General features: G+C 40.9%; 1 protein-coding gene across 6 annotated transcripts in view; it reads right to left on the bottom strand.

Annotated features, from left to right (window-relative positions):
- The window catches only part of sdk2b (sidekick cell adhesion molecule 2b), a 275577-nt gene that overhangs the window by 19387 nt on the left and 232137 nt on the right, over positions 1 to 24053 (bottom strand). For all 6 annotated transcript variants that reach the window (XM_039787773.1, XM_039787770.1, XM_039787772.1 and 3 more), the window contains exons 12-36: positions 23419 to 23521; positions 20952 to 21128; positions 19756 to 19892; positions 18497 to 18644; positions 17349 to 17489; positions 16466 to 16647; positions 15715 to 15830; positions 14395 to 14590; positions 13891 to 13989; positions 12013 to 12204; positions 10094 to 10215; positions 9757 to 9866; positions 8375 to 8525; positions 8019 to 8256; positions 7079 to 7194; positions 6673 to 6862; positions 6225 to 6323; positions 5428 to 5622; positions 4720 to 4921; positions 4168 to 4271; positions 3092 to 3162; positions 2341 to 2473; positions 1579 to 1635; positions 876 to 977; positions 328 to 443 (exon numbers count right to left, since the gene is read on the bottom strand). In XM_039787773.1, coding sequence (XP_039643707.1) covers positions 328 to 443; positions 876 to 977; positions 1579 to 1635; positions 2341 to 2473; positions 3092 to 3162; positions 4168 to 4271; positions 4720 to 4921; positions 5428 to 5622; positions 6225 to 6323; positions 6673 to 6862; positions 7079 to 7194; positions 8019 to 8256; positions 8375 to 8525; positions 9757 to 9866; positions 10094 to 10215; positions 12013 to 12204; positions 13891 to 13989; positions 14395 to 14590; positions 15715 to 15830; positions 16466 to 16647; positions 17349 to 17489; positions 18497 to 18644; positions 19756 to 19892; positions 20952 to 21128; positions 23419 to 23521 — 3497 coding nt within the window. The remainder of the gene's footprint in view (positions 1 to 327; positions 444 to 875; positions 978 to 1578; positions 1636 to 2340; positions 2474 to 3091; positions 3163 to 4167; positions 4272 to 4719; positions 4922 to 5427; positions 5623 to 6224; positions 6324 to 6672; positions 6863 to 7078; positions 7195 to 8018; positions 8257 to 8374; positions 8526 to 9756; positions 9867 to 10093; positions 10216 to 12012; positions 12205 to 13890; positions 13990 to 14394; positions 14591 to 15714; positions 15831 to 16465; positions 16648 to 17348; positions 17490 to 18496; positions 18645 to 19755; positions 19893 to 20951; positions 21129 to 23418; positions 23522 to 24053) is intronic.

Below are 24053 nucleotides of genomic sequence, written 5' to 3' on the forward strand. Positions count from 1 at the left end.
ATAAAAGTCATAAATAAATATTAATGCATGTCTGAAGATGCTGTTCAGGGTACACAGATACTTCTTCTATAAAACACAGTCCCATTTCAAACTCTCTTAAGGGAAAGCAGTTTAATTGTATTTCCTGTAAATGTAAAAAATGTGCATTTAATTGTGATTAATATCAATTAAACGTAGTTTGTAGTGAACCACAAACACATTTGAATATATATGTAAACTGAAGACAATATTGTTGCCTTATTGGGAAGTAGGCTCATAATATGTGTTGCTCCTGGGCCCAATATGGTATGTTGTTGGTGGACAGTTTAACAAAAGTGTGAATCTGACCTTGTAGCCCTGGATGTCTCCATTCTGTGCATCCACAGGAGGAGGGTCCCATGTCACGTCCAGCTGGGTGGCTGTTGCGGACTGAATGGCCACATTCTGGGGTCCGGCTGTAGGCACTGTTAAAGACCATCACACAAATGAACCATACAACATCAACCAATGTGTCCCTGAGCAAGACACTTGTTGTAGTTGCTCCAGAGGCGTGCGGCCTCTGACATATATAGCAATTGTAAGTTGCTTTGGCTAAAAGCGTCAGCTAAATGACATGTAATGTAATGCAATACAAGACAAGGACATTTATCTGTAATATAAGTGACTGTTTTAGTTTCTGGTATTGCCACTATACTGATTGTATAGATAGGAAGCATTAAAGCTAAAAGAAACTAAACTGTTCAACCTAAGCAGAAAAAAGATCCCTTGGATTTAAGACAAATTATACTATCTTAGCATGCTTCCAAAGGAGATCACTCCACCACACAGGTTGTGTGAGCGTCAAATCCTTTTGCGCTTGAGACCGTGTTGTTTTAAATGACAGGAAGCGTACATACCTGCTTCTCCCACAAACACCTCCTGTGGCGGGCTGGTTGGCCCCTCACCCACAGCGTTGTATACACTCATGCGTATCTCATAGCGCTTGTGTTTACTTAGCTCTGCAGAAGAAGTAAACAAACAGAGATATAAAGTTAGGAATTATATTTAACACCAAATTGTGAATTGCACTTTTTCAAAAGTCTAATCCCCATTTGCTCCCAATTTTGAACAGCCAATATTCCAGGTGCCTTAAACAATTAGTACAAATCAGTAATGCAATCATAAGGATATCATCTCTCACTGGCGTCCCAATCATCCTTACAACACTGCTACTGGGAATTAAACAGATTTTCTGCTGTGAATAATTACAATGGTGCAAAAATGTGGCCATCTGCTTTTGTAGTGTTTATCCAAATAAGCTGACATGAGCAAACCAAGGAGTATGTTGGACTATGTGAGCTTGTGTACACAGTATCCAAGAATTTCTGTAGACGGAGAGCTTCCATTGGCCTCAGTAGAAGTGTTTGTACCAATGCGATGTGAACATAAGCAGCCAAATGTGTGTTCATTTGCTTGACACTCTGCTTTCCAGTAGGGCACTTGAAACACGTGTTGAGATAGCTTTTTTCAAAAACCTAATTAGTTTGTGGATTGAATCATTGAGCACACGTGCATGTGTGTGTGTGTGTGTTTGTGAGACAGAGACATAACAAAACTTACTGTTCAACTCATGCTGGCTCAGAGTTGAATCACTCAGATTCTGGATGCTGTAGGGGGCTGCGGTGGAGAGGTAGAAAGCAAAAGCGATAAAAAAGAGGTAAACTGAGTGGGAGGTAATGAAGAGACAATAGGCTTAGTGTCCAAAGTCTAATAGTTTCCCAGTTGAGAAGCGCTTCACTATCGTCATAAAAAACCCACAATCACAGTGATCATTCCTCTGAGTGAGCCCCACAATGATTCAACAAGAGTTAAATTATAGGCTAAGTTACACAGAGCATTAGAAACAGAGCGGCTCCTGGGTAAACCTAATACTAGCTTGCAGCTGAGAGCTACTGATCACAAGATGAAATGTTTTGCTGTGAAGTGTCAAGACCAGTGGGAAGATCTTGGGAACAGAATAGGCATGAGCGAAAGTTTTCGTCTGATTGAAATAATGGTGCTGCTGACACATAGACTTCACAGGAATAATCAACCGCAACTGGAGTCTCATAAGGGTGTGAAATTCTTACTGAAGTAAAGCAGAGAAAGTTGCATTTTCTTTCCCAATATACCACTGCTGAATGAATTCTGAGGTGCAATTTCTTTCCATGGTTAATTTCTTAATGTAGCATTTTAAATTACATACTGAACATTTACAATAAATGCAACATACCGACAGTTCTAACTGAAAATTTTGTACTGCAAAATGTATTTGTGTAAGGAACCAACAGCGTAGGTGGTAAAATACTACAATTTGTCATGTTAGCTGCAGTAATTGCTCACCAGTGAGCTCATCCCAGGCGGACACACTGTTGATGGTATGAAGAGAGTAACTGCGGAGACGGTCATACAGGAGTTCACGATATCGAATCCGAAAGCCCAATAAGATTCCATTTATCTTCTCCTCAGAGGGGGGCTGAAAGGGAAAAGATGGGGAGTTAAGGTATAATGTAGAAGATCTCTGCAGAACTGAGCCTCAGAAATAGCTTAGAATACTCTGTTTTTCAGTTTTAATATGGTCACATAAATTGCTAATTTTATCTTAATAAGCTTTTAGTTGTATGTTTCCTAATTGTAAAATTCCACTTCCTCACCCTGTTTTGTCTCCAACCTACCATCATTAAAGAGACTTACAGTAATCGAAACACAGACAGACTGAGCTCATCCACAGGTGAGTCACATAGAAAAATCCCCCATGGTTGAACATGAGAGAGCAGGGCCAGAGGGGAGAAGCAAACAAGTACCTCTCTATCCTTATAAACTCTACAGTGTTCTCTATAAAAGTGAAATTGTGGCCTGGAGCCTCCTGGTTTCCTCTTTATGACCTGTTAATTCAGGTGTGAGTGTGAGAGAGGGTGTTTTTTGTTACACACACTGAGAGTAGATGGTGTGCGTTAAAGTGTGTAGCATCCAGTCTGTATAGGCCTTCACTGTGTACTGCCAGGGTTTCTGATTAGAGGCCACTTTACTAGACTGATTTAGCAAACAATGAAACATAAAAAGAAAAAAAAAACGTTATACTGTCTCCTCTTACCTGCCAGCGGATCAGCACGGACGTTGTTGTGTGCGGCGTAACAGAGAGAATTGTGGGTGCTTCGTCAGGCGCTGAGGCAATAAAAGAGATAAATGGGCTAAATTGACCTGAAAATGTGCACAACTCAAGATGCTAAATCTAACGATGTGCTGTGGCATTCATGGAGCATAAACACACAATAGCTCAAACAGAACAGCCATTGACAGATGAGTCAAAAATAGCAGTTGGAAAGAGAACATTTCTTTAGTTGGTTAAAGCAACACTAGGCAAACTTTGCCAAGGTTTTAATGCTGTCTCATGGTAACTGCAGATGGTGCACACATGACATCACCGCTGCGTTTGCCAGCAGTGTCTGAATCACAACAATAGGCTTATTCATGCAGACATTAACCTCCTTTCATAGTGATACAGAAGTGTGTAGTGTTAATATTGTTCCTATAAATACCTACATAAAGTGCATGTGCATACAATATATTTGAAATATTGCCACATTAAATGTACAGTACATTAAAGAATAATTATCTTTAAAAGAATATGACCTTTTTGGGATGTATGCTTATTCTATGTTAAGTGCAGGACTATTACTTGGTAGATCCTAAATTGGATCTGCTAGAATGGTCAACATATTTAGGTTTAGGCATGGGGAGTGGGGATTGGTTAGGGTAAGAATACCTGGGTAAGCCAATCAGAGGCAGAATAAGGCGGGCCACGAGGCACGTCCTTTGACGTCGACACGTGTAGCGGATCCGCAGATCTAACATCTACCCTATTTCTTGGGCACAGTGACTTCCTGGAATCAACACTGTGAGGTTGCCAGGCAACCAATGCAGAGTCACCGTACCCGCCAAGAAATAGCCCTGCACATAAGGCCCCCCCCCACGCTCTTTATGCTATCTAACCGGCTGCTGGCTGTAGCCTCAAGTTTACAATACAGACATGAGAGTAGTATCAATCTTTAAATCTAACTCTCCGAAAGTGAATAAGCATATTTTAGAAAATGTTGAACTACTCCTTAAAGATTAAGCTAATTTATTCATCAGATATTTACAGTGTGAATGTTGTGACGTCGCTCTTACCATCCTGTAGAGTCGTGATCGCTTCACTTTCCTCACTGTACTCACTGTCCCCGATGTCATTGGTGGCTTTTACTCTGAACTGGTAGGATGTGAAGGGTTTCAGCCTTAGGGATGCAAGCACAGGAAAGCACATCAATCTTGATGATAAACTGCGGCACTTGATCTTAAACCGTTTACGCCACAGATATCAAAAGAGAAATGTAGTCTCACTTTGGGAGCAGTAAGTTTTTCAAGCAAACTGAGACCGTAATGCTGATTGCTGCATTTACTGAATTCCTAATGCCCCTGTGACTAGTTTATACCATTGTTTATGTTCTAAACTAGACTGTAATACCCTGGAAACATTATACCATATAAGGGTATTGTTGATTTTCCAACTACAGCCAAGGGAATATTTAAGTGAAGTGTGTAGTTGGAACTGTGAGAAGATAAAGTGGTGTTCCATTGAGCTTTATCCTCTGCATCTAAAGAGAACAAATAGAAACAGCATTTGCTGTAACAAAGCGGATGAAATGGTCTAAATAAAAATCAACCCCTGAAAGAATACTGTACCTAGATACTATGTAGGAGGTGGCCTCATGGTTGACAGAGGCAGAGTGGACTGTCCAGTTGTTCTCAGGAAGCTCTCTGAGCTGCACCGTGTAGTAACGCACAGGGGACAGGCCGTCGCTGCCTGGCTCCCACGACAGCAAAACCTGGCGGGCCTGAACATCTTTCTGAGGAACCATGGGACGGCTGGTGGGCTGGGGACGAGCTGGAAGTATGGGCACGCAGACAGAAGGTGTAAATGAGGGGAGAAACATTGGTAACAGAGGGGTTTGATGAGATAAATTATAATTGGGCATAAAGGGTAGAGTGGGATCAAAGGATTGAGGGAATGAATGTTGAATTTATGTTGGGAGGAGGAATACAACAAAGAATGGATAATAAATTCTTGCCAACATTTCCATGGGTTATGTTGCACAAACAAGAGAGTGTGATTCTGATGAATGAAAAAGTAGCTGAGAAATGAAAGTTGCAAAATAAACTATCTGCAACATGCCTTGAAGGAAGCAGATGGACTGATTCGTTCTCACAACTGCATCAGCGCGGTAAACACCCACACTATTATACTTCAGAAATACCACTTCACTTTGCAAAATGCCATTAGAAATTAAGATTTTTTTCATGTGGTCATTCAGATTATTGTTGTATAATCATCTGCCACATATCCAGCACTCTTCCATATAAGCATTAAAATAAAGAACACATTCCACATACCTCTTTTCTCTGTGGTGACCACCAGTGCCTCAGCGGCCTCGCCCCAGCCCTTCCTGGTCTGAGCTTGGATGCGGAACACGTAGATGGCCTCTGGCTTGAGGCTGGTCACTGTGTACTGGCGAGCGCTGGGGATTAGCACGTCCACTGTGGGTGTGTTGCTATTGGAGGAGTTGAGGTGGTATGTGATCTGGTAGGCTGGAAAGAAGAAGGGGACAAACAATATTATTGAAGGTGTCATAAGGAACTTAACGGTAAAGGAAAACTAGGATGAAAAATGTTATCAGGGATTTGAAGCATTTCTTTTTTGTGTTGGTTTTTCTTAACAACAAAAGGGAAAGCATACTGTGCAACAGGCAGCTTTGTCTCTTCTGAAACGATTCCATTAGCATCTGCTCCTGCATGCTACTGTGTGGGCCTGACATATTGTACAGTTTAAAATAAATGATCTGACAGATGTATAATAAATCAAACTGTTACAAGGAAATCCCCAGTTAGCTTCCAAAGAGAAAACAACTCCTGTTACAGCCAGAAAATAACCAGATTTGATATTAACATTACACATAAAAGTATGTTGAAAGTCATCAGGAACTACATGATGCTACATTACATCTTAAAAAAAGATATGTGTGCACTCTGCAGTATTTGGTAGTTTACAGGTCACTTACTAATAGTATTGCAAAAGATACTGACATTTCTAGACTAGATGTTCTGGTAAAATTTTAATAATTAAAAACGGACCAAGATAAAAGAAAAACAACATCTTTCCAAACAGAAAAAGGATCTTGTATGCTACTAACCAAGTATAATGCCATTAGGCTGCAAGGGGGACTGCCAAATAAGCCTGACTGAGGTGGTCCGCACTTCAGGGAACAGGATACCCACTGGAGGTCCTGGCACTGCAGGAAAGCAACAAACATAATACTTTAACAACGATGCCCAAGATTCCAAACTTCGATTTTGGTGGCCAAAAATCATATTAAACTAAAGATATAAACTCCACCTTTTCATCGTTTAAGGTGAAGAAATACTGTACATGTCCCCTGCATAAAACAAAAATGTTGTACTTTCCATAAAGCCATGACTTACTAAGGTTGTTGGACTACAAAAATAAAGCCTATGTATACTTTTTTTCTTTTATATCATTTCATAGGAGAAATATTTGCTATAGTATCATTCATGTTTTTCCATAATATAATAATGCTATTTAACTGTAATGCTGCATGTTTCTTAATCCTATGTCCCTACCATCATCCAAAGTCCTCTCCAGGATGGCTGGAGAACTGGGCCGTCCATCTCCAATCCGTGTGAAAGCCAGAACCTGGATCTCAAAGAGCACATATTTTCCCAGACCAGTCAGCTGGATACTGTGGGTGGCGTTCCCGTCCACTGTCCAGAAGTAGACGGCACTGTCGGAGTCCTTCTCTTTGTATACCACCTGATCCAGTGAGGAGACAGGAGATAAAGAGAAGTTGGGAAAAAAGGGAATTTGGAAATGAAGTAGGAGAAATTGCCTCATATACTGTCACTGTGCTGCTGTTGTATATGGCTTAAAAATAGCTATTATTTCTTTGAAAAACAAAAAACAAAATTAATTAGAGGTCTTTGACTGCTCAATAAATAAATAGTAAATACATAAAAAGCACAAACAGACCTTGTAGCCCAGAATGAGACCATTTCTGTCTGGCTCAGGAACTTCAAACCAGCGCACCAGGATACTGCTAGAGGTGGTGGCGAAGGCAGACACGTTGGTGGGTCCACAGGAGGGCACTGGAAAACAAAGAGTGTAGAGAGGCGAAAACATTATGCATTATGTCCAAACATTAATTTGTCATGCTCCCTATGTGTATTTACTGTGTGGATGTAGGTGTTCCACAGAGATGCAGTTTCAGTGATCTGCTATGGTTATATTATGTATGACTGTGTTTGCACAAAGCCTCTAATATCCTGGTATACCCTCCAGGCCTGCTGAAAGAAAAGACTGAAAAATAGGCCTTTTCTCTTCCTTGGCATTCATTGCTGGACATAATGCGCTGATTCCTAAGAATTTGCTGCAGTGAGTGGAAAAAGAGAGCACAGGAATTCCACATTCGAGTCCATGTGTTCTCAATTTCCTCAGACTCCTTCCTTCCCTCTCTCCATTCCTTACCAGCCAATGTCTGGTGAGCGATATGAAAGCAGAAGCATGGAGGGAAAAGGTGTTTTGGCTTAAATAGGAGTGGGCTGCTTACAAAGACTCTAGCACTGAGGCAAGAGTCTGCTCACACATAAATTTAACATATGGCAAAGTGATAACTGTTTGGTACTTCTAATATGACTAATAATATAATAATTCCACACAGATGTTGCAAAAGAAGTATTAGAGATGTAATCAGGGTCCTTTCATTTTTGAGAAAATCAATCAATAAGTCACGGTACTTATACAGGAAAGTGTGTGTTGCTGTGGGCTTGTTTTAGTGTATCGTAAATCCTCATGTCATCGTTGTTTCTTTTGACAGAAACTTGACAGCAAAAAACAATGTGCTTTTTGAGTAATTAAGTAAGCAATGCTATGTTTTTTTCACGGAGGAAGACAGATAATGGTGTTAACTCACCAGACTCCCTGGTCCTGCCTCTGATTGGCTGGCTCCAGGGCCCGGTACCGATGCCATTGACGGCCTGGACCCTGACCTCGTACTCTGTCCACTCTTCCAAGTCCTCGATGGTAAACTCTCTCTCCAGGCGGTCAGCAATGATGTGGGTCAGTGCCCGGCCCTGAGAGCCCGCACGGGAGTACTGAACTCTGTAGCCCACCTGCTCTGCATTCCCGTTGTATTCCCATTCAGGCAAAGGCTGGCCATGAACATTGAGAGAGGGGACGGAAATGAAAACAGTGGGTCAAAACAAGCCAGACTCCTTAGATTCGATTTTTATAGTGAAACATCATGATTACGGGCAGATTTCTATTTACCATCCATCGAAACCAGAGGCTGGTCTCGCTGGCGGTGCGCAAGGTGACGTTTGCGGGGGCCATGTCAGGAGGAGCCGGCAGGGTCTGAATCTTCCTGGAGGGCTGGCTGGGAGGACTTGTGCCCACAATGTTCACCTGACGCATACGGAACCTGGGTTTTGGAGTCAAACACTTTTAATGCAACTTCTGCAAAAGGATGGTTTCATTTGAACTGAAATCACACCTTTAAATCTTGAAAACTTGAAAAGAACTCCTAGCATTGCAGTGCACGTCCTCTTACATGAGGCTTATTGCATTTGAACTGAGATCAGAGCATTGAATATGAATAGAGTATGAACATGAGTTGAGGTTATTTGTGTTGCACAGCCTGAATATGCAAAAAAACCTAAATATTTAAGCCAATGTGAGTGTTTAACTCTACTAAAATTTGAAGTGGTAGCACTGATGTTACAATGATGAGAACTATAGCTGTCCTCCGAGACTGACTGTGAAATGTTCATTGGTGATATTGAATGTGATCATAGAAAACAAGCAGACTGAACCAAGATAATGGATGCATATATTTTTGACGATGTCCGTTTCCTTCTGCTTTCTTTGTGTTGGAATTTTAAACTCCGGTGGATTTATGAGGACTATGGTTAACTGCTCCCCAGATCTCTGCTGTGTGAATAGAGACAGCTAGACTATCTGTCCAATCTGAGTTTTCTTTCGCATGACTATTTTACAGCGGCCCCGTGTGGAGCTTAGCGCTGCCCATGACGATTGTGATTGGTTCAAAGAAATGCCAAAAAACCAGAGCATGTTTTTCTCACATCCTGGAATCCTGTGTGGACTAGCCAGACCCTGCTCCGCTCCGCTGCGTGTGGATGGTCTGGCAAAGCGAGAGTACACTATCCATAACAATCTTGTATCCAAATCAGTGGATTGGAGAATAAGATATGCTGAAATTAGCTGAGATACTGAAACAAACATAAATAAACCTTATCTGTTGTTGGTCACACTGCACGCTTAATTTCCATGTTATCTAACATTACTTTATAGTGGTTAAATCATGAGCAGGTTCATCCCTAATGAGACCAATATATTACCATAATAATGCAGTATGCTGTGTATACATTTCCTGTGTACAAAGGCCTAGTGACAGCAGATCAAAATCATATGTGTTTTGGGCCTATTGGAGAACGTGTATTGAGCTTCATGTGTACTTGTTTGTGTTTGGTGTTGTGGTCCTTTGTATATATCAATTTTGTAACTATTTGCAGGATGCCTGGCCAGAGAAGATTAATAACAATTAGATGTCTGGGCCTTTTTTTTGTTAACCAAAAATTGGTTACATTCAAATGCCCATTACAGATAAATGGAGGCATTTCCCAGTATGCTACCTGTAGAAGGTGTATGGGTTGAGATCTGGCACCTCCAAGGAGCGAGCCTCAGGTTCGTTGGACACCTGGTGGACCGTCACCCAGTCCTCATTTTCTCCCACCACACCAACCTGGGACCGAGACAACAGAGAGCATGACAGATGTACAGCAGATACCACAATGACTGTGCAAGCACTGCAAACTCTCTGGAGAAGAAGTCAATGAGATCTGTATTCCATCTCTAAATCATATTTGCTTCAATATCTTAAAAAAATTCAAAGTAAGGAATATGACTCCAAAAGCAATAACACATGATTAAGGGAATTGGAACTTCAGCTCTGGATTAAATGTGGTTCACCTGGGCCTCCACCTGCCAACGGGAAATGGAAGTTTTTCCATCATAGCCAGGTTTGAACTGCAGGGTGACAGAGCGTGGGCCGATGTTAGAAATTGCCACGTTGGTAGGAGGGCCAGGAAGCTCTATAAAGAAGCAGAGAGGAAAGAGACAAAGAATGACTAAGGGAGAAAATATAGGTGTATTTTGTGTGGCTGGTTTGTAGATCATGCTTAGGAAGAATCTATCTACCACAGCACCCCCTTGTGGCCATACAGATACTGCACACAGATGCATTTCTTAGCGACCGCAATTATTTCTCTCCCTTGTGCTCCCAACTTCAGCTACAACAGCAAAAGTAGATTAGATTAGGAAAAAAATGCTTACACACAGTACACAGGCGGAGACAATGCCATGAATGTCAATTACACTGCAGTTATCTGGAGATACGATTCAATGTGATACCTCACTGTTTACACTTGAGCTGAGTAAACAATAAGAATGGATTATTCCCTGGAAATCCTGGGGGGGGGAAACAAATCAGAAAGCGGTGAATTCAAAAAACAGTGGAAGGGCTTTTTTTTGTGTATATGAATATCATGGTTTGTTTGTGTGTGTATGTAGGGATGTGTTTGTGTTTCCATGTGTCTAGGTATGTATGAGAATGTGCTCGTGCATAAAATAATTCATTCATTTTTTCCCCCTCATGCTTCCCTCGAGATAAATATTGAACCTACCAAAACATATCCCCATTCCAAAGCACAATATAGTTTACATAAATCGTAGTTGAAGATATTAACGTCAACTGTGGCTTATTGTTGTGGGGACAGTGGCCTAATATTAAAAAGATATTATCACTCCCATGGGCACACGGACCAATTTATTTCAAGATTGCTTAAATGCGGTTGTATTCAACCCTAATGAAATGCAGATTATACGTGTCGTAGTAAAATTACCAATTCTAAATCATTTGCATGACTGATTATTGAGGTGGCTTTTAAATGGATCGTTATGGTACAGTTGCAGGCACATAGGTGTTTTCTTTACACATATACAGTACGATGAGAATAATCACCATTGTGGGGACTATAACTGCTGCTCTCAATAGAGCAGCCTATCATTTTACAGATGTACAGGCTCTGAATGCTGCTCAAGTAATTGATGTGGGCCTTGTATTTCTTTTACACAATTTTGCAAATATGAAGGGTCAGGGTTATTAAACACTGTGATTGCTCCTAATGCTCAACTATTATTTCACAGATGTGGCCCAGATGTGTGTATGGGTGTTTTTTTTGGGCTCTTTCCAAGCTGAGGTGACAGGGGTCCTATTTCATTGTGTCTGGTGCCAGACAACAGAGTGTGTTCACCAAAGTCATTGTGAAACTGTAAATATGCAGGAAGAGAGGTTCAATCAAGGTTCCCAGCTATTGAAAAAATTAAACCTGACTGAATTTTAACAGAAAGCCGTGATGTGGAGTTTGAAAGAGGGCATTTAGTACGCAGGGAGGCTCTAATGAAAAATGCCACTGAGTTGCATTATAGAAAACATGGGATCCAGTGTTTTTGGAACTTGACCCAACTAGGAACTAAAAGGCAGTATATCTTAGGTCTCAAATGCTTCAATTTTAATAATTAATATTTTAAACAGGCTAGTCCTTCAAGCACCCCTTTCAGCGGAGGTATGTGGGTTAATCAGACAGTATAACTGGGACATTGTTACTGGAAAGAAGTGTCAAGATTTTTTAAGTTTTAGCGCTGTGACCACACAAATTAAACTTCATTTACCTCAGATGTACTGAGGCGGAGGCAGATATCTCAGAGAAGAATATCTCATAACCTGGGCAAATAACTGTGTGGCTTGATATCACTAGAAGTAAGTGAGAACATTAGTATTTTTTTGTAATTTGGGTTTAAGTATCTTCACTGATTGTTTGGCTACTGACCTGGTGGGACGCCAGAAGAGATGGTGGAGGAGGACAGCTGGCCTTGACCTTTGGATGTCATTCCTGCCACTTCAATGGTGTAGGTGGTGAGAGCAGTTAGTCCAGTGACCCTGTACTCTAAGGTGACATTTGGCAGGTAGTGGGTAACTCTGGTGTTCGTTCGGTTGTACTCCTCCCACGAAATGCGGTAACCTGAAGAGCAGCAGAGATGGTTGACAGCAACAGACAAGAGAATTCGACAGCAGTTTTACTACAATAGCAATTCTCAGCTTGCATGCTACAGGGCAAGCTAACAGAAATATTAAATTAACTTCATCAAAAATTGAATATAGCAAATTAAATCAGCCTGTGATTATACCTCCTTGCACACACACATCCCCCACCCACTCCCATCGACACACGCTTACGCTCTCAAAGTTAATGCAATTTGCTCTTTGGCCAGCAGCTCTTTTCATGTGATTGCACAAGGCATTAGGCAGCATTTCTTGCCAAATCAATAATTTCACATGGCATGTCAGTGTTTGTCTCCTGGGAGCGTGCAGCACATTTAAATGTTTTGGAAAAACACTTCACAATATTCTGCAAAATCTCAACCTTAGTAAACACTTGAATAATAATGTCACTGGTGGGCACTTGTTCTTTACTCAGAGATTGTACAGAATGAAGGGAGGAATATCCAAACTAGCATAACGCAACAGTGGCTCACAGTGTTGTACCTTGGTAATCTGACAGAGGAAACAGTACTAAAAGAAGATACGTATTTGGTTAAGGTTTTACTGGCTGCTAGTAAGGTAAGAATTACTAGAAAATGGTATGGAAAAGAATACCCTACGCAAAGACAGTGGCTGGATATAGTAGAAGAAATGTTTGTAATGGAGAAACTAACACAAAACAAGAAGCCCAATTTAAACAAAAATGGGGAAACAGACAATGTATAGATCCAAGAAAATGTAAGTGGATAGACATAAAGATATAAGATTGTGATTGTAAGCATAAGCTGTGTGAAACCCCAAAAGTGATGTTTTTTAATTTGCTTTAAATGTTTTGTGAATAAGAAAATGCAATTAAAGAAGTAACAGTGGCTCACTAGAAACACACTCACCTAAAGGATTATTAGGAACACCTGTTAAATTTCACGTTAATGAAATTATCTAATCAACCAATCACATGGCAACTGCTTCAATGCATTTAGGGGTGTGGTCCAGGTCTAGACAATCTCCTGAACTCCAAACTGAATGTCAGAATGGGAAAGAAAGGTGATCTAAGCAACTTTGAGTGTGGCATGGTGGTGTAATGGTGTGGGGGATCCCTTTTGCCTTCAGAACTGCCTTAATTCTTTGTGTCATTGATTCAACAAGGTGCTGGAAGCATTCTTTAGAAATGTTGGCCCATATTGATAGGATAGGGTCAAACACAGTATTAGTATGGTGTTCCTAATAATCCTTTAGATGAGTGTATTTTTATTAAGGACATTTTACACAAACATTCCTGGACAAGTAAGACATTAACTTTTTTTTTTTTTAAAGGCTACAATATATTATTTGTGACACTCAACATAAATGATTACTTATGCATAAAAAAAGACAGTGTGTTGATGTCATCATCTTTTTTTATGCATAAGTAATCATAGATGTACTATATGATACAAACCCAAATTGCAAACATTTTGTCTTATAAATAACAACTAGTAGAGACCCTCATGACGAGCAAAATTTGACCAAACCATCTCTGGAGCACAGCTACGTCCATCTCATGCATGCTTATTCTATTATAAAAGACTTGAGTAGTGTATTAGGACGGGTTAGGATGCTTTTTTTTGACTGATTATATGTGCAGATCTTGATAAAGGAGACAGTGTTGTGAGAGTAGTGAATGTACCTGTGAGAACTCCATTCTTCTCACCGGGCTCACTCCAGCTGACTTTGAGTGAGGTGTCGAGGATCTCAGTGAAACTCAGGTGACCGACAGCACCGGGAGCTGGACAGGGACAAATATGAATAATGAGTTGGGCCTATGGGCAAATGAGACACTCTACATCCAGTATAAATTCATGCTGATCAGCTGGCATACTGGACATAGTCGCACCACTGGTGACAGCATTTGCAAGTTTAAAATCAGCAAAAACAAGATTATCGCTAAAAAAACCCATCTGATAACAAGTTGAGGAAAATTAAAGCATTTTTAAAGCTTAACCAATTATCTCTAAGGGAACCAAGTCCCAGTTATGATGATCCTGGCTGGATGCGGAATATCATTAGCACTTCTCTACTACTTCATTCTGCATGAATAATAGATCTTGCCCGGAGGATGTGTTACTGTGAGATGCTTGTGTCCCCATCGCCACCACCAGAGAGAAAAAAATGTAAAAGAAAAGTCACTTACTGTCCTCATGTGTCCTCAATGCTTTGGGCGAGCTGCGGGGGCCGTCTCCGGGAGTAGTGAAACACAGCACAGAGGTGTAATACTCTGTGAACTTCTTCAGACCTGTCACGTATCCAACATGGACGCTGTCCTGAAAGTTTGGTCGTACTGTTACCATAGTTACTTCTTCGTCTTTGCCAGGCTCCCAAGCCAGCAACTAAAACAGACAAGCAGAAAGGAAAAAGTGAGTCTGATGAAAATTACCCAGACAGCAGCTCATCATTTTTCTGTAATAATTCTCAGTGATTTATTCTCACTAAACTAACAGCAGTGTCTCTCCCCAGTAGTCCTTAGCCACTCTGAGGAGTTATTTGGCATCATAGCTCTCCCAAATATATTTACAAAGATACCCTGAAGAGTTTTTGACTGGAAGGAAATGGCTGAATAGCTCTATTAAGACAGACTGGGAGAGGCAGTGAGAGTCAAGGCTCAAGAGAGGCATGATAGCATCCCATCATGCATGTTAATTGCAGACCATCGACAAATGGGACCTGGATCGCTTAGGTAATAATGGGTCCCAATGGCAGGTCTATTGGGTTTGTTTCCAGAGTCCAGAGAGAGGAATCTTCCAGGAAAGTAAAGAGCTGGCAAGAAGATGTCAGAGGGTTAGATACTTGACTGTCTGCCACGCTCTCTTTTTTCTCTCTGTCTTTTTCAAATTCTCCCTGAAAGTCTTCCTTTGCCTCCCTTTCTATTACCTTTCACACTCTTCTACTCCCTTTTTCTCACCGCTGCTTACGTCTCTCCCTGGAGACAAATCTGTTATTTAAAATTCAGATTGGGTTTGTACAGTGACCCCCTCCATCCAGCTGAGTATGACATGTGGAGCACTATTAAACAGATAGACAAAAAGGCAGAAAAAAATAAATATCCAATGACATAATTAAGTCGCAACAGATTCAAAGGAAAAATTGAACTACACTGTTGCTGTGGCTTTATGATTCCCTGTGGGCTACATTTGTTTCAATGGAGTATACACAAGAGACAGAGAGATGGACTATATTCAAGAGCCCATGACAAAATAATGAAGACATTCATCATTACGTGCACACAGCTTCACAAGAAAACATATGAAAAATGGTTGCAAAGATAAAGAGAATGACCGGCGACTGACAAATGGGTGAAGAAAGTCCATCGTTCAAGATGGCACCAAATAACTTTCGCCCCTTGGCTCTTCTCTCCCTCTTGCTACACAGGACATGTGATACTACAAGTTCAGCTCTGACAGTTCTGTCAATGGGCGTGATTGCTGGTGGGGACGGCACCGCGGCAGCTACTGACCTTGTAGCCCTGGTTGATGCCGTTGATGAACTGAGGGTTAGGGGCTGTCCACGTAAAACGGATAGTTGTCGAGTTGACCGACTCGGCCTGCACGTTGCCGGGGGCAATGGTGGGTACTGGGATGGACGAGGAGAGGAAGAAAAAGGGGGGAACAGAGGTGGGAAGGGGAAAAAAAAGAAGGAGGAGGAAAAAGGAGAGGTGGGAAGACAAAAAATAGAGGTGTGAGAGCACATTTCGGTTGTCTGCTGGAAGTCAGCCTGCATCTATTTTGATGTCAGTATTGATCGCTACTGCACAGGTCAGGGCAGATACCGCCATCACTCTCTTTCTGATGACACTAACACCTAATACCAGGGCTCTCTGTGGGTTTGTTTGTGACTGTGTGAGCCGCTTATGGATTTCAGGGTGGATGCAACACCTTTGTGTGGTCCTTACAAAGAAGAATCAATGCTTAATGCCGTTGAACATCCATCAGCAATGGCTTTTAGTAGATGATTTCAGTCAGAGAAAATAAAATTTGATGCTAACTAGAAGAGGAATTATGCATTATAACAACACTGCACTTGCAGTATGTTGCATCCCAGTCTTATTCATCACAAATAATCATCATGCTTAAAAGAGAAGCTTGCTTAAAATGAACACAAAGGAATGCGTCATGAGTCATTGAAAATGACACATTCAATAATTAAAGAAAATTGTCAGCATATCAGCTTTGGTCTTGGATCAATAACATTGATGATTGAGTGCTCACCTCCCTGCAGAGTCCACTCAGTGACTTTATGGCTAAAAGTGCCCAAACCAGCCCCATTGTAGGCAGCAACCTCAATCTCATAGTTAGTCCAGATGATGAGGTCCTCTAGCAGCATGTTAGTCACATCAGGACTGGAAATGTTCTTCATCTGGTAGTCCACAGGCAGCCCAGTCAGACGGTACCTGGCATACACATTCATGAACGTTAAATACTGGACTTTGCCACTACTTAAAACCATGAGAAACCTATGTCTGCACCCTGAATATGACATGTGACATATATGACAAAGAGAGTTCATTACGGTACTTTGTTGCTTGAGCCAGTACAGTAGACTCCCTGCTAGGGGGAGACAAAGCACCAGCAAACAAGCAATTAAAAAAACCACTGACAGCTCTGACTGTTGTCTGAAAAACACCTGCTGTTTCATTTGGATGTAATAAATAAAAAGCCTGAGAGAAAACCAAACTAATTATATGTTTACAGGATTTACAGTGAGTTTGGCATATTGCTGACTCTGCCTATTAGAGTCGGTAAAGTTTTTTTTAAGTCATAAAGTTTTAGTTTTCTCTCAAACCAAATGCAATTCTTTTTAAATGCAGTGGTGTAAACTGACACTGTAAGGGCTCTTGAGTGAAACATACTGTATGTGACTTTATTCCAGCTCTAACCATAATAAGATAATGGAATGTTAATTAGTTAAAAACAATATTAAATGGATGAAGAACATTTTGGTGGGGATTTCAGTATGTGATGGTGTACATAGGATGAGTATTTCTTCATATTTGTTCATACTAAAAGCGCAAATCCTAAATTCTCAAGGTCACAAATTAAAAATGAAATCAACTAAAAATAACATGGCCATGATAAGCAGATGAGAACTTACCGGATGGTGTAGCCCCTTAGTATGCCGTTCTGGTGGCTTTCCAACGGAGGCTGCCACTGGATCATGATGGACTGGTTGGTCCGGCCGCTAGCAATGACGTTTTGAGGAGGAGCACTGGGGGGCTCCTCTGGGAGAGAGACACTGCAGGACACACACATGCAAACAAAAAAGCATACATGCAGAGATATGGAGAGGGCATTGAGAAATATTATTAAAGGACATTTTCTTTCTGGAAATCATCTTGAACACAGCTTTAGTTTATTTAAAACTAAAAGCAAAAAGCTTTGTAGTAATGTAACAGACAGTAAACATGTCTATTTAAAGCTAAATATCAGTTTAATTCAGCCACCTAAATATTTACCCTGACAAAACACCACAAATGTCTAGGGAGAAGATGCATATGAGAGATGGGAGTGAGATCAGTGGCGGTGACTAAGTACCAAATGGCGTCACAGAGCGTACGGTGCCAGCCCCCCTGCAACACACAGACGGAGCCCCCCGTGGCTCTCTTCTGGCTAGGGAGCTGGCAGCATGAGAGAGCGTGACAGACTAGTGGAGGGAGCAAGGAAGGGAGGGAGGGAGGGAGGGAGGGATAGAGGCAGAAATGAGTGCTTGAGGCTGCAGAGAGGCCAAACCTAATGTCGCCTCAAACCTTAATCCCTCCTGTGGCTTTCACAATGTGTGTGAATGTGTGTTTACAGGTGTTTGTGCATGTTTGTGTGTGTATCCGCTTTGGTAGGCTTACACGTATATCCTTCTTCACTGACTCTTGACTGAAGTCAAACTGGTTGTCTAGGAAACTGATTAATTGAGCACAATGTACTATATACTAACAACAAGAAAATTCAGCAGGTTCTTGTTTTTTGCCATTTCTAAGATGTATCATTGTTATTGCCAATTAAATGACAGTACCATAGAGGAATGTTTTGGTAGATTCAATTATTTTTTTAAATTTTATAATTAAAATATCCTTCGAAAATTGTATGGAAAAGTATAACTTGAAGGCCCCCCTACTGTACTGTGAAACTCCGTATACTGGCATTTTGTATTTCTCTATTTTGTAAAACCCGGATAAAAGGGACAAACAAATTGTTACATTGTTGATGTGGAGTGGTAGGAATAGTTATAGGATTTAGTCTTTAGCTCACCGCTCAGTCTCCTTGCTGAACTGCCCCTTCCCCACATCATTAACGGCACAGAGGCGGAACTGATAGGAGCGCGCAGGGATCAAGCCATTGACCGTCACTGCTGTGGACTCCGGCTCAATATTGGCCAGCAGGATAGCCCAGGGAGCGTCTAGAACAAAGAAAATCTAGTTTAACACCTTGTTCCACACGTACACATTTCTTGTTCATTATGCTAACCATTCACCTTAACATCCCATAAAATGTAAAATTTTGTAAGGAAGGAGTCAAACATTTCTAGCAATTTCACTAATATTCAGAAGGGATTTTCACTTCATGCCTGCAATCATTTTGTCACGGCAGGTCACAATTTAAAATTCTAATTCATCAAATGAAAGAAGTCATGCTGAAAAATGGAAGCAAAGGCACAACGTGCTGCAGATTTAAGCCCAACACAGTTTTCAGTTTATCCATTTAAGTTGAACATACTTGTAGAGCTGGGCAATATATCGATATTATATCGACATCGATATATGAGGCTAGATATTGTCTTAAATTTTGGATATCGTAATATCGTGACATGACACAAGTGTTGTCTTTTCCTGGTTTTAGAGGCTGCATTACAGTGAAGTGATGTCATTTTCTGAACTTACCAGACTTACTAGCCGTTTTATTTGCCTTTACCCACTTTGCCATTGTATCCACATTATTGGTGATTATTTATCAAATCTCACATTGTGTTAATATTTTGTAAAAGCACCAATAGTTAACCCTACAATATCGCCACAATAACGACATAAATGTATTTTGTTCAAAAATATATTTGATTTTCTCCATATTGCCCAGCTCTACATACTGTACTTGTTACATGCAGAGCTGTAAAGTGACAGAATGTAGAGTAGCTTACACGTCCAATTTGAGATTAAAGGCAATGATGGACATTCTTAATCAGTCTTATTGATTATGCTTTTAAATTCTTTTTCAAGTTCTTTGATGTATTTGCTAGGCAGTTAAGCTCCTTGGGAACACATTGACATCATCGAAGCCTGGCTACAAGACAAATAAAAAAATCTAAACAAGCAACATTTAACATCTTTTTCACTCGTTGCTGCAATATTGATCACAAGAGCTGAGTTCTCTCTCCCCCAGACCTAACTCATCATATACTGCAATTTATAGTTTTTAAACTTGTGTAAACTGACCCAAATGATACAAAGCACAGAAGGTAGAGATGGATACAATTTGATGTATGACTGGAAAAGACTAGATATTTTGTGACTTACTGTTCTCAGAAACCTCCAGGATGTAGCGTATGAGGGGACTGTTGCCATCAAAAGGCTTGGCCCAGGCCAGGTCGATGGCTCTTTTTTCAGATGTGCTTAGCACGGCCGTAGGGTTCTCTGGGGCATGGGGCAGCTGCCTGGAGGGAACATCAGGACAACTTCGATAAATAAAAGAATCTCTCCTGTCACAGCAAATCCTCTGCAGGGACAGAGAGTTCTCTGAACGTCTCTTGTACAAATCTGAAGTAAAGCTGAATGTTTTACTACAAAGATATCAGTTAGACAGGTGATGAAATGTGGCAAGACAAGACAGCAAAGACGGTTCCTTGTCAAGATGGACACACAGGCAAACAAAAGAAGATAGATATCACCGGATTGAAAGGCATAAGATGACAGATAGGAAGAAAATGCACAGACAAAGACAGAAATAAATGAGGCCAAAGCTGGGGATCATTAATTCATTCAGCCATAAATTCAGATAAGCGCAGACAGATTGATAGATAAACCTTATAGCAATGAAGGAATACAGGCAGTAACTCAGTCAAAAGGCAGCCAGCCAACAAGACAGCTGATATGGGGACAAAGAAAGACACAAACAATCAGTCAGTCAGTCAGTCAGTCCATCAGTTTGGCAAACAGAAAGTTAGATGTCTCATTCATATTCAATTTACCCTTGCTGCAGTGACGCATTGTGCACTGTGTCAAAGTACAACAACAGCAGGAAGACATTTGGAGAAAGAGAAGATTTGAGATGACAAAAACAATACACAAGTGTTTGTGCGAGTGTGCGGTTTCACAGTGGTCCCCTGGGGCTGAAAGTATGTCGGGTGAGAATGAGGACAGGAGAGGTGAGGAGGAAGTGGAAATGAGTCAGAGGTGTCAATAAGAGCAGCCAGAATGGCAGTAAAAGGTTGGTGGTGGAAAGCGTGCGCGTCTGGCACTTGCATGTGTGTGAGTCAGTGGCGCCGCCAATGTGTGGCCCCATCTGGCTACCCCTATGAAAGATTTCTGGGGGCGCATAATGTGAGGGTGTGCACATGTATGTGTGTGCCTGTGTATGCACTATCCTGTTTCAAAGAACATGTTCCTTCCTGTGTCTTTGCAGTGGAGAATACCAACGAAACAAGAAAGTGAGAGAAAAAAAGAAAAGAAGTAAATAGAAAGCCAGGCAAGTGATGAATTGCGACGGTAGTTACCTGACACGGAGGTGTGCGCTGCGGGAGTCGTTGCCGCCAACAGAGGTCACTCTGCACGTGTATGTGCCTATGTCACCTGACCAGGTTTGGGCGATGTGCAGGGTGCCGTCTGCCTCCAGTCGCATGCGGGGGATGGACTGGACATTGATCACCGAGCCATCTTTTTCCCAGACATGCCTGGAATGCAAAATCACCAGTCAGCGGGCCGGTTGTTGGTTTTGTCATTAACGTCATCACCATCTGCTGCGTTTTCATTCTTTCAACAGTATCAGTCGATAAGTTTACACAAACTGACAATGTTCAGTTGCACTAAATAGTCCCGTTTTTTAAGCAAAAACAACGTGAAAAAGGGCAAAGAGGGTAAGCCTCCTACAGCTCAATTTTTAAGCTTTAATTAAACAGAAAACATCTCAAATAGCATGCAGAAAGTAGTCCCCTAGGAAACCCTTGTTCTACATCCTTGTGCTATTGTTCTAGCCAGAATCTGCAATTCCCAAATCTAAAATGTTATCATGAAGAACAGTCATAATAGACAGAAATAAATAAGAGGTGTGTTCCAACTGAATGTGAAATTAATTTTAGAAGTAGCTTGATTGCATCCGGAGTCAACGAGTGGAACTGAACAAACAAGTATTATTTGTAGGCAGCACAAAATGAGGCAAAGCTGCATGAATAACTGAAGGCAAATTTAGCTTATTGACTGATTAGCTTAGTATGTTAAAGCACATTCTTAAATTAACATTTCTTTAGTGCCCAATTGAATACATGGACAAATCCAAAGGATGGTTTTTACCAGATTTCCAGAACCTGACTTGCATCGTTTAGTTTCCACATGCTGGCACGTGAACTAGGATGTACACATTCACGTCAGCTTTAGATGGTAGGTTAACTCTTTGTGACAGTGACGCAATAAGTAAACTGAGGTTTTGCTTGTCTTTGATTTTTCCACAATCCGAGAAGAATATGTTATTAGTGAGGCATTTCATCTTTCTCCTCTCTGCCTCTTCAAACTCGCCATCAGAGCTGCCCTGCATGCATATCATAGTCGCCGACGGCTGCATTCAAAAGCCGAATTCACTCATCAAAACTGCACAGCTCAAACGACGCGTCAGATGTAGGCTTTTTTCTGAGTAGAAAGGGACAGAATGGTTTATTGATTGCTACTGATATCGGCTACAAGCTTGGAGTTCAGTTAAATGTCTGTTGTGAGGGTTGTGTGTTGCACTGGTTTGGAATGCAATTGCAAGCTGGAGGTATGTGAGAACAAAAATCTTCGAATGGCATTCATGCACACCATTAGTCAACAAACATTGTCCACGTGTAGGTGTTTGCTTTTGTATAAACTGCATGCCTAGGTTACAATATAATATTATAATAAATACCTTGTGCTCAGGGTAGTAAATGGCTAATTAACAACCAAAGGTTTCGAAAACAATACAGCAAGTTATAACTAACGATGAAGCATCTCCATTAACAGATCTGTAGGCCGAAATGGCTCAACAACTGTGCTTAATTAAGTGTTCACTTTGATGGAGATAAATACGTAGAAACGTGAAAAGAATGGCAAATGGATTTTGCATCTGTGGACTTTTCCATCTAGACTACTGTAACTCCCTTTTCAGCGGCCTTAGCAAGACATCCCTAAATCTCTTGCAAGTGGTCCACAATGCAGCTACAAAGGCTTTAGAACAGGTCCTTTAAAGGTTTTCATATGACATCTATCAAATGTGACTCCCTATCAAATTCACAATCCAATTTAAAATGGTCACCCACAGGCTTGTTGGTTGAACCAAAGGATACTATGGCTTTGAGGTCCCTTCACTTTGAAATTCATTCTTTTTGGACTTTTGATCTATGGAAATTGTGGTCTCCTGATATAGTATCAGGCTGACAACATTTTATAATGTTTGTATTGTCAAATAATCCCATGAAAAGATCAAAACCAACAAAGAATGTATCCTACTAACAAGTTTTGCCTGGGTAGCCAAAGACTGAGATAGCGTATTCCTCTGCGCCACAGAGCTTCATTGTAGTCCAAAAACGATTAAAAACACATCAATGAGAAACACTGGGGGGTGAAATCAATCCCATATACATCATCCTGCTGCTTGCCTAAATGCTGACGAGTGCACCAAATTTGCAGTAATACATGGCTGAAAATAGTCCCCAACAAATGCACTATTTACTCTTGCTTGATTAACATTTGCTAAAAAACTACTGTGCCCTGGAAATGGTTTAGTCCAAAACGTAAAATATAGGATAACGCCAGCGTTAGCAGCTCAAGACCTATCAATTTTAACTTTATTTAATTTTTGACTATTTCATTGTGCCTGTATTTTTACTTTATTGCTTTTGTCTTTCATTGTGAAGCACTTTATGACACCTCTTCTAAAAAAGTGCCACATATAATGTTTTACAAATATACTCCACTTAATTAATACTGCTATGTTTGTGAATGTAGCCTTACCTGACAGTCACACTGGGGTCATGTGTGACTCCACAGGTCATAATGGCTTTTGTTCCTTTGATAACACTCTGGTCCTGTGGGGGGGAGGTAATCCGAGTGCGAGCTGTGGAGACAAAGAAGAAGACAGAGGGAGGGAGATGAGGAAAGTATAAGGGAAGAAAAAACAGGCAACAAAAATATCCTTCCTGAAAAGAATACTAGAAAAAGAAAATCATGACAAACAAATTTCAGAAAACTCATTTCAGTTGAAATGACGTGCTGCTGTTTCATATTTTGTTTCTTGATGGTTTCTTGTAGAAAAACACCTCGATGGTGACTCCAAGCCTGCACACAAGAGTGCTTTTGTATCTGAAGGAATTGAGTTGAGCTTTATTATTATTTGGCATGACCTCATTTAACATGCCTTTCAATAAAACTCCACCATTGTTAGTTTCCTGTTTTTGCCACATATGGATGCTTGTGAAGGATATCTTGGGCATTAACAACACACAAGATCAGACATGTGTATTTTTTAATAGGATGTGAAATAGGGCTGGGACAATTCGTCGACATAGTTGAAATGCGGCGACTCCAATAATTTGCGTCGACGCGTCACTAAATAAAATAAATAAATAAAACTCGCATGCAAATTAATT

This window comes from Perca fluviatilis, chromosome 21, assembly GCF_010015445.1.
Source record: "Perca fluviatilis chromosome 21, GENO_Pfluv_1.0, whole genome shotgun sequence".
NCBI classification, from domain to species: domain Eukaryota; kingdom Metazoa; phylum Chordata; class Actinopteri; order Perciformes; family Percidae; genus Perca; species Perca fluviatilis.